At 42.9% G+C, this 20001-nt stretch overlaps 1 protein-coding gene across 1 annotated transcript in view; it reads right to left on the minus strand.

The window, feature by feature from the left end:
• SPRED2 (sprouty-related, EVH1 domain containing 2) overlaps window positions 1-17918 on the minus strand; it is a 33631-nt gene extending 15713 nt beyond the window's left edge. Inside the window, exons 1-4 of the mRNA XM_010574764.1 lie at window positions 17653-17918; window positions 12381-12558; window positions 10891-11059; window positions 7974-8038 (exon numbers count right to left, since the gene is read on the minus strand). Coding sequence (XP_010573066.1) covers window positions 7974-8038; window positions 10891-11059; window positions 12381-12524 — 378 coding nt within the window. The 5' untranslated portion in view covers window positions 12525-12558; window positions 17653-17918. The remainder of the gene's footprint in view (window positions 1-7973; window positions 8039-10890; window positions 11060-12380; window positions 12559-17652) is intronic.
• Window positions 17919-20001: the final 2083 nt, after the last annotated feature.

The following is a 20001-nucleotide window of genomic DNA, read 5'->3' on the forward strand; positions in this document are numbered from 1 at the left end:
CAATTCACCTTTGGACAAGGAATCCTACAGGCAGGTTTGCTGGTGACACTTCTCATCCCAAAGCCTCAGGTGACTGCATATTACAAGAAAACAAGCTTTCAGTCATCTGAAGATTACTTAAATGAATGCAACTGTGGTTATAAATAACAAAATAATTAAAGACAATATGAAACCAAAAGAGCTGGCACACTAAAATATGCTACCATATCATCATTTAAGCACAGGGAAAGGGGAAAGCAGGTGTTAAAAAGAGAAAGAAAGAAAAAAAAACCTAACAAAAATCTCCTTTGCACTGCTGGGGCAAACTGAACAAAACCTGATACTTAACTGGTGCACAAATTACAACGCTTACAAGTTCTGGCAAGATACATCTATAAGGAAACTTCCATCACAGCAGAAGATCAAATTTCAGTTTCCTGCAGGATATATCCCAATCCCAGCACAGGGCCAATTGTATTTGTATGTGGGAACGGTACAGAGCCAGAAAATACACTACAAAAACGGTCTTGAGAGGAAGAATTGTGAGAAGAGAAATTGCTTACCCTCAGCAAAGTAGCTCAACACATGCAAGTCGTTGCTATAATTAGCTACATAAAAACTACATGACAGCGAGACTTGGAAGATCTGATAGCAATACAGGTATTTTCTGCTTAATAATTTGTTACTGAACGATGGATGCTCCTTGCCTTGTCTTCACACAGACACCCCAAACGCCCCAAGCTCTTAGTAGGCTGATATTTGCAGGAAAGGACCGCTTCCCATATTTGGGCTAATGTGAAAAAAAAAAAAAAAAAATCACATCCTTTCTTTCGGGTCTGGTTTTGTGACAGCAAACACTTTTCTGCCTCCTCCACGAAGTGCACACGGGTACCTGTGACTGACCAAATTTCCGACCATGTTCCCATCGTCTCCCTGCCAGCGCAGCCGTGACTGCCGGACCCTTGGGAAGCGCTGCAGTACTGGTTGGGTGATCCTGTCCTTGCCAGGGACTCAGGATTTTGAAGACTGTGTGGGGTAAGACAACCAGACTGATAGTTTGGTTTAAAAAAGGAAGGAAAAAAAAAAAAAGAGAAGGTTTTACTGTTTGAAAGCTTTAGACTGAAACAGTGCCAAAGTAACTGAAGTTCAGTGCATTTGGGAATTCTGTTAAACTGTATATTCCTGATCTGCAGCAAGAAAAGCCTGCTTTGCCCACCAGAGATTGACCCGAAAGCAAAAAAATAATGATAAATACAACAAAGCAATATATAAATTGTGCAAGACCTCTACTTCCCCCTCCCTTCTTTTAAAGAAAGCAAATAAATCTTCAAATCTACCCCACAGTTCTCTCTCCTATCAGTTCCCCTTACCTCTGCACTTCACTTACATCTTGTGAATCTGTGATATACACAAGAATAAATAGATTTTATGTTCTGTGCACCTCCACACCACAGTAATTTTCATATTTCCTCCTGTCCAGTTGACAGGCTGTCAGCAAGCAAGGGCAATCTATAGGCTGAAGTAGACAGTAATTGCCGCTACAGTTTTGAAGGACTTGGAGAAAAGAGCAGCTGACATCCCAGACGACAGCAGTGATACCTCCGTCTCAGTGACAACTGCATTAAATTATCAGTGACTATAGCTTGCTCGTATTGGTAGAAAGAGTAAGAAAATAAATGGGTTAATTTCCAGCATCACTTAAAAGAAATAGGAGGTCCTGAAGGAAAGGGAGAAACACAACACTATAAAAAACCTGAAAGCCAGAGGAAAACTTTCCACTTCACTTTCCCTACTGAAAAATCTCTTTGAGCATCATTATCCATTCCCACTGAGTGGCATGAATTTGTTGTGGGCAAAGTTAACCTGAAGAAAGACAAGGAATAAAAGGAAAAAAAAGAAGATAGCCTTAAAATAGCTGGATATTCAGGACCTTTTCACTATTGCAGTGGCATCTATCCTGCCTCCTGAACCCTGGCATAAAAGCAGGAAGAATTTCACCAAGAAGCTTATACACCCTGGTATTAACGGGAGGAAGGAAAAAACCAAACCAAAACAAAACAAACTACAGGTAAACCAGTGACTTCAGACTCCGGGACTACCTCAGTAGTCAGTCTGCTGGAACAAATCAAGGCAAATTTCACAGCACTGAAGTGCAAAGAGCAAAAGCCATGTTCAGACATGACAAGCAATTGCTAAGTCAGTGTTGTTCTGACTGTTGAAGTGTAGGACGGGGATGCCCAGAGCACTGCATATAACTTGAGACACCCAACTATAAAAAACCATGAATAAATCTTAGTCCAGTTCATTGCTCAAAGCCAGGAAAGGCTTTTTTTTATTTTATTTTTTTTCTGAGGGAGGGATTTAAGCCTGCTGGTTTCTGTGTGTGAATTCTCTCTTCTTGGCAAGTACTTTTTTTTCTTTTAAAATCTGAATTAGAATAGCTGTGGTTTACAATGCAAGCCCAAAATCCAGACATCAGAGGATGTGGCTAGCAGCAGTGAACCCTTCGACTGTACATGCACAGCACAGCTGGCTGCTGAGCAAGAAGAATAACATAGGTAAGGCCATCTAGTCCTATCACTGTGACAATCCTCTAATTGCTTTGCTCAGCCTCACAGAGCAAACAAGGTGGATTTGCTTGCAGTGACAACCTAAGCACCGCACCCCACCACCCTCATAAAGAGCTCTGCTCCTCCAAAAGGCATTTTTCCTTTCTGTTACTTTACCTTAGCTTTAAGAGAAAGGAAATTGCAGGCTCTTGCTGCTCCTCAATCCCTGAGCACAACTTGTGAAAGAAATAAATCTTGCAACTCAGTGCTTCTCTACTCTCGGCAACATCATTTTCCATGGAGGGGTGGGACGAGAGATGCTCCAGCATCACACGGAACTTACAAATATATTCCAAAGGAATTGGACTGGGTTTCTACACGTCTACTTTAAAGAAAAAGAGCTACAGTCATTCTTTAAAAGAACTATCTGAACATGAAATGACCAAGCCAGCAAGAAAAATTAGATTTAGCGTTTATCTAACTAACATAAATCTTATAAATTTTAATAGTGAGGCTGTAACACGCTTGAGGCCCACATGGGAGATAAAAGTAGGGAAAAGGTTTCATGGAAAGGCAGCAGGGAGAAATCTGTTTTTTTAATTAGGAAACCAGAAGAGATGCAAGGAGGACTGTAACATTAACATCTGCCACAATCTGCACCACTACAGCACAGAATGGGTAATTGTGTCTGTCTCTTAAACGACTGTGAGCAGCGTCCAAGCCACATAACAAACTTCCCAACTCGAACATCCCCAAGCACAGGAGTACATGCTCATACTGAGAAAAAGGCACGAGTGGCGCAGGATCACTCGAAACAGACAACTTTGTAGTGAAAACATGAGTCTGAAGACTTCTGCTGGAAGCCCAGTGTGAATCCTAGCACCAGGACCCTGCGCAGAGAAGAAAAGTGGTGGCAGCAAGATCTGTCCGCATCACCTTAGTGAAGCTGGAGAATATTTTCCCTGTCTTGTCGTTGAGGAACCGAGGCAAACAGGCTTTTAGCCAGGAGTCTGCAAGAGAAGCAATGGATCAAGTCTAGGTGTCTTGAAACACAACCCTGTAGCTTGGCCATGGACCTATAGATCGTGCCTGCTCTACCTGCAAAATTCTGCAAGTTTCATTTTGAACAAAACCTAGGATTTTTTAAAATTATTATTGATTACATGAAACAGCTATGATTGTAACATGCATATAAAACTTAGTAAGGTTGGGTTTTGTTGTTTTCTCCCTCATATTCCCATTAACCCAGAAGGGACTGCAGTCCATTTTTAGGTTCACAAACCAGAACTAACAAGGGAGCTGTTGCTCCTCCTGCCAGTGGGTGTCTTTTCTTTAGCACTAAAGCAGGCACAGGGCTGTAGATTTATCTGAAAAACACATGCGCAGCATTTCAGCTGAACCAGTCATAAGGTTTCAGCACGAACACCTCTGCTTTTTCAGACGGGTTGCTAAAAGAGACCATTTCAGGCACTCTGCAGACTCTGGAAGACATTGACCTTTCTTTCCTTGGACTCAATTCACATTTTTCACTTCATGGTCATGTGGGATTGTTATCTGCAATTGAAAGTAAAAGTGTAGATTAAGGAAAAAATTTTGCACAAGAACTCAATTATATGGCAAAATCTGTGGCTGAGGAATTACAGAACATATTCAGTCCTTATTAAACATTATTTCTGAAATGAATGTTAATTAAAGAAGGCCGAAGATGCAGGCTGGATGGATGAAGACAAACAGAACAATCTCAGACCATTGCAAAGACAATGTTTCCCCCAGTGGAGACAGAACGGATGGCTAGTCTTACTCAGATTGCATCTCTTGAGAGGACGATTTATAATGTACAAGACAGGAGAAATTTATTTGCTAACATATGGAAAACATTTATGGGCTCTACTGAGAATCTGGAATTAAAGAAACACAACTACATATTGTTAAAACTTCTAAATGGAGATTTCATTTAAGAAATAAGCATATTCCCCTCAAGTCAGTGACATGTATTTCTATATACTTTTGCTTTCTGCCCTGTTAGGTATGCATTTCAGAACAGAGGTTTGTATTGATTTGTCTAGCTGCTGTAGGTCTAATCCACAGGAAAATTATTAGATGGCAAAGTCCCGTTTTTAAAGATACAACCCATGCTTCAGAACAATGGATGAAGAGCATACGCCGTAGGGATGGTGCAAGGTACTGCTTCCCAAGTTATGGTCTTGGGACTGCAAGTTACAGTGATGGGAGGAGATAACGGCTACTGACACCAGCGATGCTTCCCAAGCAAATGCTCACGTGTCCAAAGCTGCAGATAATTCACCCCCTTAAAAACAAAAACCCCCACCTTCTAGTACAAGAAAATGACCCTCCATTAAGACACACAAGATCATAGCCTGAGGGAGAGCTCTACCTCTGGGGCAAACCTTCTCTTCCCCATGTAAATAACTTGCTGGGTGCCCAGAAGGGTTTCATCCTGGCTGATGAATAAACAAAATGGATGATGTATGAGTTGCACACACAAAAACATGCCCAAAGTCATCATCCCATGGAGCGGTACTGAAGTTAACAAGATCAGGGACAGTATAAAAGCCCTGTGTCAATCAATATCCAACAGTTGTTATCAGGGTCAGTGCTTGTATGTAAGGAGGGTGGCTGTTTTAAAGCCGGTACCATTACATCGGTGCAAAGATCAGTGCTGACGTGCAAGATAAAGTTGGGGTGGCTGTCTGCAAAACAGTATAAGAAATGTGAACTTTTGGACCACTGTGGTTGAACAGATTGAAACATCTTCAAGGAGAGGCAGGACCTCAGGCCAAATATTTGAGGCAGCAGTGTAGCAGCGACAGCTGGGATTTTCAGAGATGGGTAAATGACTGATTAAATGACTCAATCATGCAGATGCTTTTGAAAATTCTGCCACACGCAGTTAAGTTTATTCATGCATGTGTGGGAGAGGGGGAGGACCGTGAAGATTTTAATAACTACCTTAGGAAGTAAAAAAGAACAAATGTACTTTCTCTTTAAAACAGAGTTGAAAAAAAAAAAAACCAAACCCAAAATATCCACTGCTGTGGCTGGGGAAAAGAGTTTACAGGAAAGTTGTAAAGAAGTTTTGTGTGCAAGGATGACCAAATGGACTATGATACACAAGTCAAAAAGAAGTGCAAAGAAAGAATGAAACAGAAGGTTAATAATAAAACATATAACAGCCCTATCAATTTCTTCCAGACTAAAACCCCTCCATGCTTCAGTCTGTTATTTCTGGCTTATGCAGACTTCATACTCCACCATCACCTAACAGATAAACAGGAAGTTGAGAGCTTCAAAGAGCTTAAGGACTGCAGGAGAAGGACAAACTTCATCCCAGGAAAGCAAACAAGAAGTAATGGGGAGGAAGATGCTCCTAAAGCCTTATTTTTGGAGTATGACAACACACCTGCCCTGATGTGACAGCTTGACCAACAGCACCGTGCAAGCTACCACCATCAGTGAAGTCCCTCTCACACTCTGGAGATCACACAACATGTGGAGAGCGCTGCCAGGCAGAGCACAACTTGAGGTGTTAATGTCTCCCTGGATCCCAACAAGGTGCCAACCGCAGCTGAGGTTTCCCTCCTTGCTAATGCTATCAAGTAGCTTGTTCCTCCTTTTCCGCCAAGCACCCTACCCATAAATATCTGTATGGCAGGAGGTTATCTGTCACCTCCCCGGGGTCAAGTAGGGGGGAAAATCTCTTGCAGTTTTGGCTCTTCACTTTGAATGCAGGAGTTTGAGTGATTTTGATGCAACTGGGGCACCATTCATCCAACCTTCCCAATGTAAAGGAACACCTACTTAAATGCACAACTTCTTCCTCCCAGTAAAAAGCACCCTACGAGTTTAAAAATCAACACTCAACCACAAGACTGAGCTTGTGGAGAAATGCAGGAGCACTCCCAGGTCCCTAAATGTCAGCCAGTTGGCTTTTAGCAAAAAAGTCCTTTCCCATTTCCACAGGCTACTTTTCACTGCTTTAACACTGAGTATTTCCATGTCTAACCCAGTGAGAGCTGGCACACACCCGCCCAAGGTACATTTCAATGGTCATCCCCTTTCTGACAAGCACAGAAGAGCCACACACATGTCCAGCATGACCATCCATCCCCAGCAGAGCAAGGCTCACCTGGTGAATTTGGGGACAAAACAGCACAAATCAGGAAACTGCTCTGGCTCCAGCAGTGCCTCCCCCGGGTCCATCCCATCGCAGTGCCTATAAATCACTTCTGGCAGGTAGTTGGGAAGCAGCTGCTAATGATAGTTTTGCTGTGGAGCGCAGGAAGTCACCTTTTAACCCTGCCTGCTGTTGTTTGTCTCCCGGAGCCGTGACAAAAGGACAGATGCGGACAACATGCCAGCCGTTGGGAGGATCTGGTCAAAACACAGCAGGGAACCTGCCCTGGTCCCATACCAGCAAAACATCACCCTCAAAAACACGTTTTGGCTTTGCGTGCTTCCCGGTGCCCATTTTCAAACAGCTTGATGCCTGTCCTCAGTTTTTCTCATTCACCCTAAAGATGCAGCAAAGTATCTCAAAGACGACTTTGAGTTTGCCGCTGCTGCGCTGAGGACATCCCACCTTCTGCCCTTCCGCCATCCAGGCCCCACCTGCACCACGGGACAAGGAGGGCATTTATAATACAACTAACACATGTACGCATGTGTGTGGGGGTTCGCGACTGGAGCTGAGCAAATAAATTTAATAAAGTATTTGTTGTGAGCATCTTGTTTTCAGTCCATGGAATATCCATGACTGGATTAATATTTCATGTGACATAATTATTTTTTTTTCCTTCTCTTTTAAAATGTGCAAGTATAGCAAGGACAGCAGCTGCTTCTGCTTCAGAAAAGCTCCAAAACACATTTTAGACATTACCACAAATTAAATACAAGCAACTCACTCCTACTTAAGTCACCGCTCATTAGGTAGATGGCATGCTACTGTGCCTTCCTCCAGCTGAAAAACACTTGTTTTAACTTTCCACATTTCATGCATAGGCAAAACACTTAAAAGTTGGCTTTTGTTAACAACTGCAATTCAAAATCTTATTTCCTTGAGTATGCACCTGAGTAGCAGCCACCCACTTGAGTCTGTGGGAAGCTTCTTAAGGACAGAAAAAGAGGTATTAAGAGGTGTGTGCACCACTTAGGCCAAGACATAGGAAATTTGAGAGTTATTATTCACTCACTTCTAGCCCTGACAACATCTGCTCTACCATGCTTTTCACGTGGCGACAGGAGGCCAATAGAAACCCAAGCCTTTACCTTTTGTAGAGGATATACTTCCACCAAATAAAACACACCCACTGGCCAAACATGGAGATGGCTGGAAGCCAACCCTGAGGCATAAAAAGAAAAGCCTTTCCAACTGGACCATGCAAACTGGAGCATAAAGGAGAACAACCTCAGGTGACATGTACTTACAGTGAAGACATCATCATCGCCGACCTCAGCCTCATTGTGAAGCGTTGATGAGGAAGTTGTAGACCCTAGGGAAAAAAAAAACCAAAAAACAACAGCTTTTTAAACACACAACATTTCTATGCAACTTTTTTTTTATTAGGCTTGTAAACATTTGGATCCTCACAACTTTATGTTGTAGATGTGTAAAAGAGGGGCTCAAATTAAGGAAGAAAAAAAATAATCTCCTGGTAGCTGGGTTGGAAGGGTAAAATCTGAAAGTGTTTCTTGACACGCAACTGCACGGCTGCCAATGCTAATTAACTATGTTAAAAATAGCAGTTAACATTTCCAATTACAGAAGACTTTCATTTCTGAAGAACGGTAAAACTACACACTAATCAGTGCTCAAGACCAGATCCTCAGCTGTCAAGAAACCCTCTATGAGTTATTCTTCATGTATTTCCTAAATCTGGGGGGGAAATTACTTTTTATTTAAGAAAAAAAAATAAACATCACTTTGACAATGAAGAATTAGATTGGGTTTTTTTTCTTCTTCTAGCTTCAGAAGTTGTTATATATTGTAGAGGTCTTCTCTGTTATCAGCTGTTTCTCAGAGAACAACCTTGCACGATGTAAGCAAAGTATTTGAAAGGAGCTGAAATGTGCAAATACCATGGACAAGAGCAAAATACTGGGGTGCAGTTCTCATTAATTACATGGTAATCATCTGGAAAAGTGGGAAATCACATTAAAAAAACAACAACTTTCCTCCAACCTCTTTCTCCACCCTGCGGGTGTCCCCCTCCAGAGCCGCTTGAAAGCCTGGTCAGCACCCACATCGCAGAGGGGCAGCAGGGAGGGTGGCACACGTCATTGCTGGACTTGGCAGTAAATTCATGCTGTGGCTAAAAGGGGGTGACCCCTTTCCCTATCCCCAGCTAGGGATCCCAGACCCCCTTCCCAGGTGGCTTCACCCACCATGAGGCTGCCAAGGAGGGTGGGTGCAGAAAGGTGCTCTGGTGGGGGGAGAAACCCCAAGCCAAAGGCTTTTTTTTTTTTTTTTTTTAATATAAGCCCACTGTTATACTGAATTAGGGCCACATCACATCCCTAACTAAAATAGTTGAACGGTCTGTACCACCTTCATTCTGGAAATTTTTAAAAATAATGTGCTTTATATAATGCTATATGCACCAGCCCTGGCTGCTCTCAGTTGCCTCATCACGAAGATGTGCAGAGCTAAGTGTGAAAGCCCACTTAAAACACTAAGTAACATGAAAACATTTGTGCCATTTGCTACATTAGCTTTAAAAGTAAAAAATCTAGATGCTCTACAGAGCTGCATAGGATTGCTGTACTTGTGCACAAGACTTCTATACTTCTGATGCTACAGGGAACAAAGTATCGGTTAAATATTAATAATAAAGCTGCAATTTCACGAAGTGAAGTTTCGAATGCACGTAGTTGTGCTTAATATTACCTGCTAAATTTGATCAACTATGTGAACAAAAAATGTACGATAAATGAAATCCACTGCGCGACGCTGTGTGTGCATGAGCCAGTTACTGCTTTTCTTTCAGAAAGCCTTATTTGGAAGTTAAGGAGGAACACATTCATGAGGATCAGTCTCTGCTGTTAATGGGGTAAACATAGATTTGCTGATTTTGAAGTATCTGAGATACAGCAGAACTTGATTTTAAATACCTCCACTGTAAAATGGATCAGAAAGAGCACAACAGGAGTTGCCACATACCAGCATCTCCAAAGTACTACTCAATACAGCCGAGTTATTATCTCTTGAAACTTTGCACAATCCCATGCCACTTATATAAAACATCACTTTTATGACTTAAAATGCTTCCCAGTTTTAGCAAGAAGAAGAAGAAAAAGGAAGGCCTAGCTGTAACTTGTTCACATTAATGGCACAGGAAAAAGCAAATGAATAACTAGTTGAGAAGATGCTTCGTCTAACTGATGAGGTATTTACCAGGAGAGAACCCTGGGGGATTAATTCTCCCCCAGTATCTACCATTTCCATGTTAATGCAAGGACAGAGCATCCAGAACGTTAAGCTGTCTTATGGGGCTAATGTCCTCAAAAAGAATACACATATGTATATATATTTGAGCTAGTATCCTCAAAAAAATAATACCATCTGTATATAAAAACATCCCAGTCACAGCAGGTGAGAGGGAGAAAGGCTTTGGACCACTATGTCCCTACATAAAGTGGCATGGTTAAAAAAAATTAAGCAAAAAACCCATGAAGAATCAAATTTCGTTAAAATAAAGTACTATTGAATTATAGCTGTATTATGATTGCCTAATTGCAATGAAATATGAAAAGGAAAAATTTATGACAACTTCAAAGCACAGGCAATTCAAACGGATTTTTTACAGAATTAAAAAAACCCCAGAAACACAACAAAGTCTTCAAGAACTACCATTCAACTACACGGACGCAGACAAAACTAATTACTGCAAAAAAACCAAAAACAAAACAAAGTTTTATTCAACTCCAGGCAGGAATTCGTACTATGATTTAACAAAGACTCAGTAAGATGAGATTCGGCTGCATATAAAGAAGAGCCTGGGCTGTTTGAATTACTATTGCTAGCATGAAACCAAAGCCTATCAAAAAAAGCAGTAATAACAGACTCAATGATAATTAAGGGGGGGAAGTCTGGACAGACCAGGCCAGATAGGATTGGAACATACTTGGACTGAAATCCCTTCTTGCCTTAACAGATAAGAAAACTCAGTTCTTAAAAGCTGAGGCTTGCTCAGCACAGGGAAAGTACCTGGCTACACTTGGACACATGCACGAGAGATGTCCAAGCCCAAGAACTGATTTTAAACCCTCTTCCCAGCTCCATGACTCAAAACCCGTTCCCCACTCTTCCAAGGGTTGGAGTGACTGCCACCACGCGTCGCGGTACCTTCAATGAGGTCCTCGATGGCTTTCCTCACTCCTCTGTCGAAGGCTCGAGCATCAGCAGGGCTTTGAAAAGTGAGCCCGAACTTTCTGTTGTCGACTTTCCAGTGGTGAAAGGTGGGGTTTGCCTTCGTGTACACCAGGTCCTTCTTCACAAAGCACTCCAGCACCACCTGGGAGGGCGCAAGCCCCAGAAGAGGAGCAAAGTCACTTTTCCCACCCCAAGGACACAGACGGCACCATCTCAGCCCAGACCCAAAAGCAAGCCAAGTCATGTCTTGTGCAGGGAAACATCCTTCCCTACCAAACGATGACTAATAAACACCAGACACTGTAATTGTTCTCATAACCATTGCACATTCAACTTTTGCTTGCGCTTTGAGTAGGTGCTTGCTCCCTACCCCAGGAGCCTATTTCGGACCCAGACCCAGTGTAGCACAGGTTACAGATAGCGGGGGCTCAGGTGGAGGGAGAACCTCTTCCCTCGATAATTTTGCTCAACAGAAATTTTATCCACCAGCAGCAGATTTAGGAAGTGCTGTAACACTCCCCTCACCTTTTTTTTCCTCCCTCATACCCAGCCAGGCACTCATCTCAAGCTCTCCTGTGCCAAAAACCATCTCTAGAGTGATGCTCAGGGAGAACAGGAATGGCTTGTTAGTCTTACTCCGTCCCCATAAGCACAGCTCCCAAATAGCGTCAAAAAAACCATCCTAAGCAAAATAGTATTGCAAAAGAAAAACTGTACTTGAAACAGCTTTAAAATGCCAGTCTTCTTGAAAGCAAGATCATTTCTGACTCAACGTTGCCCAAATACTGAGTTAGCAGAGCCTGTGCAGGTAGCGTTATTTTTAAGCTAGCCCATCTCTTCACAAGAGTGAATATCACAAGAATCAAATATATAGAAACAACATAACAAACTATAACACCTAAAACAGACCCTGGAAATAGGGAAAAGGCTTTATTAATTTGATTTGTGCAGGTAAAGAAGAGAGTTCCTTTTTAGATAAATAGCTACCAGGAGAAACTGAGTGCGTCAATTCATAAGAGACAACTTGTCTTCATATTCTCACTCTGCTTGTTCAAACCCTGAACGGCACGCAGCATAAATAATTCATGGCTGTTCTAAAGGCTTGCACTCCATTACTCAGTGCAATGTGACTGGCTTCATGGGTTCTTTACACTTCAATTCACTTCTCACTTACCCCTGCTACGTCTTAGAAAAAAAACACAGGCCCTTTTTCAATCATCAAAGGGGGTCTTTGCACATGGATGTTGAAAATTTACCTGCTCCTTCCAGGTGGCAGCACGCCAATCTAGATAGCAAAAGATGGCAATTCTAGATGAGGATGGGTTTGTTTTTTCCATTCTGGTACTATCTGCACATGCCTGTTTTTTATGTTTTAAAAAAAACTTGCACAAGAATACAATAGCAATAGATTTGGGATAATTCTCATTATAAGAACAGACAAAAGTTGAATTACGGTCTATTACCAGTTTGTCTTTCTGCCTTTCACCATGGATTAGAAATCCACTTCTTCCATTGCCCTCTGGGTACGTGACCTTGCAGACGCCAACTCTACTGAGACCGCCTCCTTCTTGCGGCAACCATCCCCCACTGGAGTCATCTCGGGTCATAACCACAGCTTTGACTCGCACAATATAGCTGTCACTGCAATGGTAACAAAACAAAAACAAAACCTTTTGTGAGCATCACACAGTCTCATCAGAGCATTCTTCTTGAAGGCGGTATTTAGACAGCACTGATCTGGCCCCAACACAGAGTTTCTGCCCAGGATGGAAGTCCATCTCCGTGACGGATAGCCTTGACCACTCGAGCCACCACAGGAAAGAGACCCATCAAAGAGCAAGGAATGAACCCATTGGGTTTCCAGATTTCAACATACAGAACAACCACCCACGGTCTTGGACACACTCTCCCTCGTGCAGCTGAGGACAGGGACCAAGAGAGCTGGGTGAGCCAAGCAGCACCCCAAGGCCACCAACCACAGGGGATGCATTGGGGCATCAGGTCTCCAAAGTGTTGGAAGAACATGTGGAGCTCACATAACCCATGAACAAGGTGTTTTAAGGTTTTTGTGATCAAATTAGTGAAGTGGGCTTTGGAAGACGACACTCAAATTCCTTCGTAACTGGGACACCCTTATGGGAAAAAAACCACAAGCGTGGCTCCAGATGGTACCTCAGACAAAAGGAGACGGGGACCACCTCAGCTCAGGTCATCAGGACCACACCATGTCCTTAAAACAGCTCCACCAGCATTTCAAGGGGCATTCAAAGGCATCACATCATAACCTCACAAGAAGCTATTCTAGAAGCACCTGAGATTTTGGGGATAATCCAGGTGCCCATTGCAAGGGGTCAAAAAAAGAGCCCCACAGCGGGAGGTTCTGCTCACCCAGGCCTCATCCCAGGGTTTCCACAGAGCAGCTGCTCCAGGATTTGCTGAGGACATCACCAGGGAGGGGGTCATTTGGGAGCAGAAAGGCCACTACAGGATGTGAGCAAAAGCCATGCACCTTGCATGGGACACACAACAGACTCCAACCTAAAACAGGTTATCCCCACCCCGGAGCTGCTGGGAAATACCCAAGTTAGCTTTTCTGTCCTCACGCTGCTGCTGAGTCCTGGCTCAGTGCAACCCATCATGTGTTAGACATCGATTAACCCAGGGACTGCTCAGGAACAGCGCTGATGGCCGTGACGCCCTCCCAGGGAGGTCACCAAGGCACAGCTACATGTCAACCATGCATGACCATGGCACTGTCGGCTGCAGAGCTGCTGAGACACCCGCCAGCACCCACAAAGGTGCCGCAGGATACTCAAACCTGGACAAAACTGGGAACATCAACAGGGGCTAAGAAAAAGGATGCGCAAAGAAAATCGCCCAGGAATTGTCCATCTCCAGGCCACCAGGTGAGCTCACCAGGAGGAGTAAGCTCAACCCGCAGAGGGCTCCAAGAGGAGGCCTTTCAAAGTGACAGGTATCATCTTTTAGAGAAAGAAATTCCTCCTGGAGGAAAGCTCTGTATCTGGACATTTTCCCAGTATCCTGTACAACATAACAAGAGAACAGGCCCTTTCTATCCAAAATTACAAGCAGTGGTAGTTTTCTTCATCCTGCAGCACCTAAAACTACCTCTTGTTTTCAGGCATAATTTTTGCATCACTTTTGTAATCCAACTGCTAATACTTGAAGTCTGAGTTCCCCTTTTTCCGATACAAGCAGATTATATTTAATACCTAAGTGAGCAGACTCATGGATCCTACTTGAAGGCACTTTTTGAGGACAGACCAAGGAAGGCATCAAGCATCTTCTGGACAGAGGTGCCTGGGACCAGCTAATCTCTTCTGCAGCTAGACATATCTCGCAAAACACACATTGCAATTTTCTCTTCATTGGCTTTATTTTATGGATACACCAACTTTCCCACTGGACCTGCACGATGAAGGCAGTACACAGACACTTAAGGTTCATACCCTATTGCTCTGAGGACTTTGCACTGGCTGATAAAAAGCTTTTCAGCATGCTTTAGATACATGGCCTGTACCACAGCTGACACATGCAAAGCATTCACAGAACTGAGAAACAACATTTTAAAGAATATTTTTGTTTGAGTCCTTAAAGCAGCATCCTGGTACAGGAAACAGGGCAAGTGTGTCTCTAAACAGATCCAGTTACCTTTTTATCTTTTGATGAAAATGCATTTCTAGATTTTACCAGTAGCAACTTTAACCTCTCAGCTTCGTGACAGTCAGAATTAAGCAAAATACTTCAGCTAATTTCCTACTGTGCAAAAATTAAGCTGCTTCCACCCAAGACAATTTTAGTTTTCTCCTTTGTAACTTTCCCATATGGGCTATAAGGATTAGCAACTAACAGATAAAGAAAAGGATCCTTTCTGGACTTCTTTTTAACTCTTCTCACTTCTGGGGAACTCCCATTAAATTTCAAGCTCTCTTCTGAAGTCAGAACTGCTCAATAAGACCTTCCTTCCTATCCTCCCGCAAAAGTCGTCCACACAAACTGCTGCTTCTCCTTCCACACTTGGAAATTGCCACTGGAAATACAGCTCCCTGCGGGATTTACTGTTCACTTTTATGGCAGCAGCCTAAGCCTTCAACTGTCCCAAAAGTACTGTCATCTTCAGTTACTTTCCTGCAGGAATCATCAACTTAAAGAAAAAATAAGAAAGCAGCTACTACTCAGTACTTTGTGATTTCTACCAATTATCTGTGTGTTTCCATCACCTCTTGGTGATTTCTCTAGGCTCATAATTACCTTTGAATACTAGTGGATGCCTACACATTAAATTTAGGTCCCCTGACTACTATCCCTGCCCATTATACTCACATTCTGGTGGGGCACAGAGCCGTACAGTTTTCATCTTTATATCCACACTGATACTGTGACCTATGGCACTTACAACCTCTGCCACCACAGCCACTGATTTCATCCATGTGCCAAGAGAACACCACATAAACTTAATTTTTCCCATCTTGAAGAGCTACCTCCTTAAATATATCAAGCCAGAAAACCTCGTTTCCACCCCGCTACCATGGCAAAAAGACCTCTGCTCCCCTATTAGAAAAGGGCCTTGTCCAGCAGAAGGGTTCACCTTTGGCAAGGTAAGCAGACCTCTGGCTTTGTTAACGTAATCCCTTGGCACGCTTTCCTGCATGATCAAAAGTCACCAGTGACGCTGCGGTTCCTGGAGAGCCCTGTCTCCATTCCCACTGGGCTCCAGCCACAGGTGCACATTTCCCAACATAAGGAAAGGAGGTGGTTAAGGCTTTTTAGGGCTTGACATCTTGGTTTAGTCACTAGACTAGGACTCAGAAGCTGCACATTGAATTTTCAAGGCTACATACTGCTTCCTTCAGTTTTCTATGTCAAAATCTTGCCTGCCATTTCCATTCACAAGCCTAGAATAGGCAATGCTTCTTTCCCTCATGCCAGTGTTGGTAAATGCTTGGGAGGTACTCAAATATTTCTGGTCCATATAAGGACCTTGCTTCCTTAGTATAAAAGCTGTTTATTTTCTTTGCTATTTAATTTTACGTGACTGCACTGAGGCTCTGGCTGGTTGCAAGCATTCAAAATCCTCAGGAGCAAAGAAGAGATCTGCAAATCACATGTCCACATCACTGCTGAAACCTTGGTGCACTGAAGCAGCAAAACAACCGTGTTCAAGTCATGCACCCGCAATTTTATCATGGCAACGGTGCAATCTGACTATTCCAGGAGAAATGGTTAATAAGGTATGTGAAAATATTTAGTCCATTCCCATTAATGAGATACCGATTGCCACTGAGATTAGATAATGCAAGCCTTTCATATATTTAAAAATGAAACAGCTAAAAAAACACCCCTGCAGTAAGCCTTAGTTCCCTCATTTTGTTGGCTTCTTAAAACTTTAAGACCACTCTAATTGTTGGGTTTACGGCCTACGTGCTACGTGTCTCATGCAAACTATTCTTAATTATGTTCTTAAATGGAATACTTTTCTGTCTTAACCCTACGGATTTGTCTTCAACAGCCTTAAAAGCTTGAGAAGAAAGTATCTGCAGGGATTACCCAGCTGCATGGCAGCCAGCCAGCATGTTCCAGGGCTGCTTCAGGTTGTTCGCCTGCCCCACCCTGAGCAAAAAAACATCGTGAACTTGGGGAGTAAAGGTAGCGCAGAAAACCACGTGTTGTTTTTATTGGAAGGAAGAGAGCCGTTTAAAAATTGTAGCTTGTGGGTGTGCATACATATCTCTCTAAAAAAAAAAATTTAAAAAGTGTGTGCATGTATAATTGCTACTCTGAAGGATATTGAGAATTTTTCTAAACGAGAAGTGACTGCACGACTACCTCTGCAATAACTGAACCATGGTTGCATTACGTATAGCCTAACTTTTACAAAGCATTTGTGTCAGAGAAAAATGACATTTAAGGCAGATAAATAAGTGCTTTCTTCCAGCATGCACAAGCCGCATCGTTAAGCCCAGCCAACACCATCCAGCCACATCACTTACAGCAACCGCACCACAGTGAAACCAGTGGGGGACAAAGCCCTAAGTTGTCTTGTACAGGCTTACAGCTGCAATCCCGCATCCAGGACTAAATGGCAAATAATTCCTTCATTAGTTAAGGCTTTAATTTTACCAGTGTCTTTGTAAAAGGAGGGTCGAAGTATACAGCTCCCTTCCACCAGCCGCTCTTCTTTTCCACTTTGCTTAAAACGCAGCAACTGCAAATACCATGAGATGTTTAAAAATCCCAAGGGGTGGTGGTGGGGGAAGTAGTCCAACCCACCACATTTACTCCTTTCTTTTGAGTCACATTCAGCATCTAAAAAACGTTCCAGACACGTTCCATACTTCAATAATATTTCTTCCTCTAGCCAGGCTAGTTGACCATAATATAAACTTAGAAACTTCCATGCTAATGCAGCCATACGGCACTTCAGTATTTTCCCCCTTCTCGACCTTGCAGCTTACAGGGCCAGGAGAGATTCACATCTCGGACAGAAACGTAATTGCATATAATGGGTTTCAAAATTATGGACTTCTGTTTTTAACGCATTGACATTCCCAGATCCCAGATTTCAGGGAAGAGCCAAAAGGACAGCAGGAGGCTACAAATGCAACAGCAGCAGAGGTCAGGCTGTTTAGCACGGATCCGTGCAAATTTAACTTTACAGTTACTGGGGCATAACCTGTCTTTAGCTGAGCTGGATGTATTTCACTGTGCTCTTACTTCGTGTGACAGCTGGAGTTAAAGCCATCCTGTTCTGCCCAGGTGATCGCTGGAAATTACATTGCAAGGATCCTCTCTGGAGTTAACCCCACAGTGCCAGAAAGCAGTGGCAGTTTAATGGAAGTCATGACAAACTGCTGTTTTTGAAGTCCCACTTTCTTGATCTGATGCTTGGTTTGCGAACCTTCTAGCAAGGGTGAAGTACCTGCAGATTATAATCAGTGTTCTTCAAAACCCTAACTTTTCACTTTGTTAGAAAGAAAACTTCTGCGTGCACAGAGTCACAGTAAAATAAAACTGATATTTTGATACCATTTAGATTTCCAGCAGGTTTGATGCTTTTTCATTAAATATAAGCAAGAAAAAATAGCCATCTGCACCCCCCTCGTCAGAGCCAACGATAAAATGGAGCCTGTAGAAAACCATGGAATACCTCCCAAAAGTTTTCCTTGCCCTCACCTCTGCATCACACCAGGAACAGAGAACCACTGGACCTGTAACCCATCTCTAATATATCAAATTTGCAACCTATATTCTTCTGTCTTTCAAATCCAATACTGCCAGAATAAAGGCATCTGGGAAATTTTGGTTTCCACCCAGTCGGAGTAAATACAAGACAGTTCTATCTCCACATGCCTTGCTCCAGAGATGCTGGCCAAGTCCTGCAATATCCCTGTCCTGGAGCACTTGATCTTAAACCATTATTAACCTTACAAGCTCAATTTCAGGACATTTCTCTCTGTCTCAACAAAATGAGATAACTTTGTTGGCATTTAGCATTTCCTCCCAGCTTCCCCCTGAAAACGGAAAGGAGTTTTCTCTTCCAACTCCCTAGTTCATGCCTGGCTGCTGAACTGAGTTTGGCAGCGTGTGTTCAGCTTGTATGCTGACCATTTCAGGGAAAAAAAAGGGGGGGAAAAAAATTAACTCCAAGAACACTGTTAACCACAGCAACACAGAAGGTGGAAAAGGAAAATCCTGCCCCAAAGGAAGCGCTCATGCAGGATTTGGAAATCACTGCCAGTAAGTTATAAGACATGCACAGTCCTATCTGCACATCCCATAAAGCACCCCAGAGAGTAGTTTTGCACAAAGGTTATTCAATGCTGGGGATTTTCCTGCTGACTGAGTGCTGCCCAAAATCTTGTGTGCAGTAAAAAACCCCAACCCAGCAGGCTGATCACTCCGATGGACTGAGAGGGTCCTAGATGCAGCAGGGATGCTCACAGGCTCAAGTGCCTTCAACCCTCAAAAGCTTGTCTTCCTATATGACACACGGCCTCACACAAGGAACACAGCTCCAGGAGGCTGGAGCAAACCCAAAGTACCATCTTTTGATTTTATTTTTTGTTCCTTGATGCCCTTCTGGGTTTAGAGCAGCCCCAAAGGCAGAATAAAGAAGAGCCAGGTCCTCCACAGCCAGTGCCCAGCAAGCCTGGGTTTGTTTCCAGCGCTGCAGCTCATGTGAAAAATCCTCCACAGGAAAGATTAATAGCAGTTTTGTTTGTTTGTTTTTTTCAGAAGGAAAGGGACTTCTCAAAAAACCAAGACACCTGCAACAATCCAGCCGGCCGCCTCCACATCTCCCTTGAACACCGAGGCAAAGATGAACAAAGGAACCCTTTCAACAAAACGTTTGTTAAACATTTAAGGCTGATTTTATTGAGTTTACGAGAAACAGCTCTATCCTAACTTGCTCACATGGGATTTCATAATCCTGTAGTTATTTCAAATCCTTCCAGGAATTACACAGAAAACTAATTTTTATATATATAAAAAAAATATATATACATAATATATATGATGTAGATATGAAATTTTTTTCTATATATTCATATCTTTTATATATGTATGATTTTTTCTTTTTTTTAAATGACACACAGAAAAGCATCAGCTTCTGCTGTGAGAGTAACTCTCACAGTGCATTTTTATAATGCAACATCCCAACTAATTTGGATGAACCAAACTAGGGGACAAGAGCAATTTTCCGCTGCAGATCTGGGCCTTGGCCCTCACTCCTTACGAATCTGGTGTTAAAAACCATCAGGGTTTGGCGCAGGCAGGGTAACACAAGTGCTATTCACACAGCTATAGAGTTGGGCGTTTTAGCCCTGCACAAGCTAAACCCTTTTTTTCAGCCAGCATAACCTCTCCTTTTGCACCAGCCTTGCCCAGCTATCCCCAGAAAGTGCCATACACATGAGCAAAACCCCAAACGAACCAGCAAGCGGCTTTTTAGGGGAAAAAATCAGGCTTGCAAACACGCTGATGTGCAAGTGAAGATCCACTGAGACAGCTCAAGTGCATGGATTTTAAGGGCTATCCCCAGAAATTAGCTTACTACACAAA

Source organism: Haliaeetus leucocephalus, unplaced genomic scaffold (genome assembly GCF_000737465.1).
Source record: "Haliaeetus leucocephalus isolate CR32 unplaced genomic scaffold, Haliaeetus_leucocephalus-4.0 Scaffold450, whole genome shotgun sequence".
Lineage (NCBI taxonomy): Eukaryota > Metazoa > Chordata > Aves > Accipitriformes > Accipitridae > Haliaeetus > Haliaeetus leucocephalus.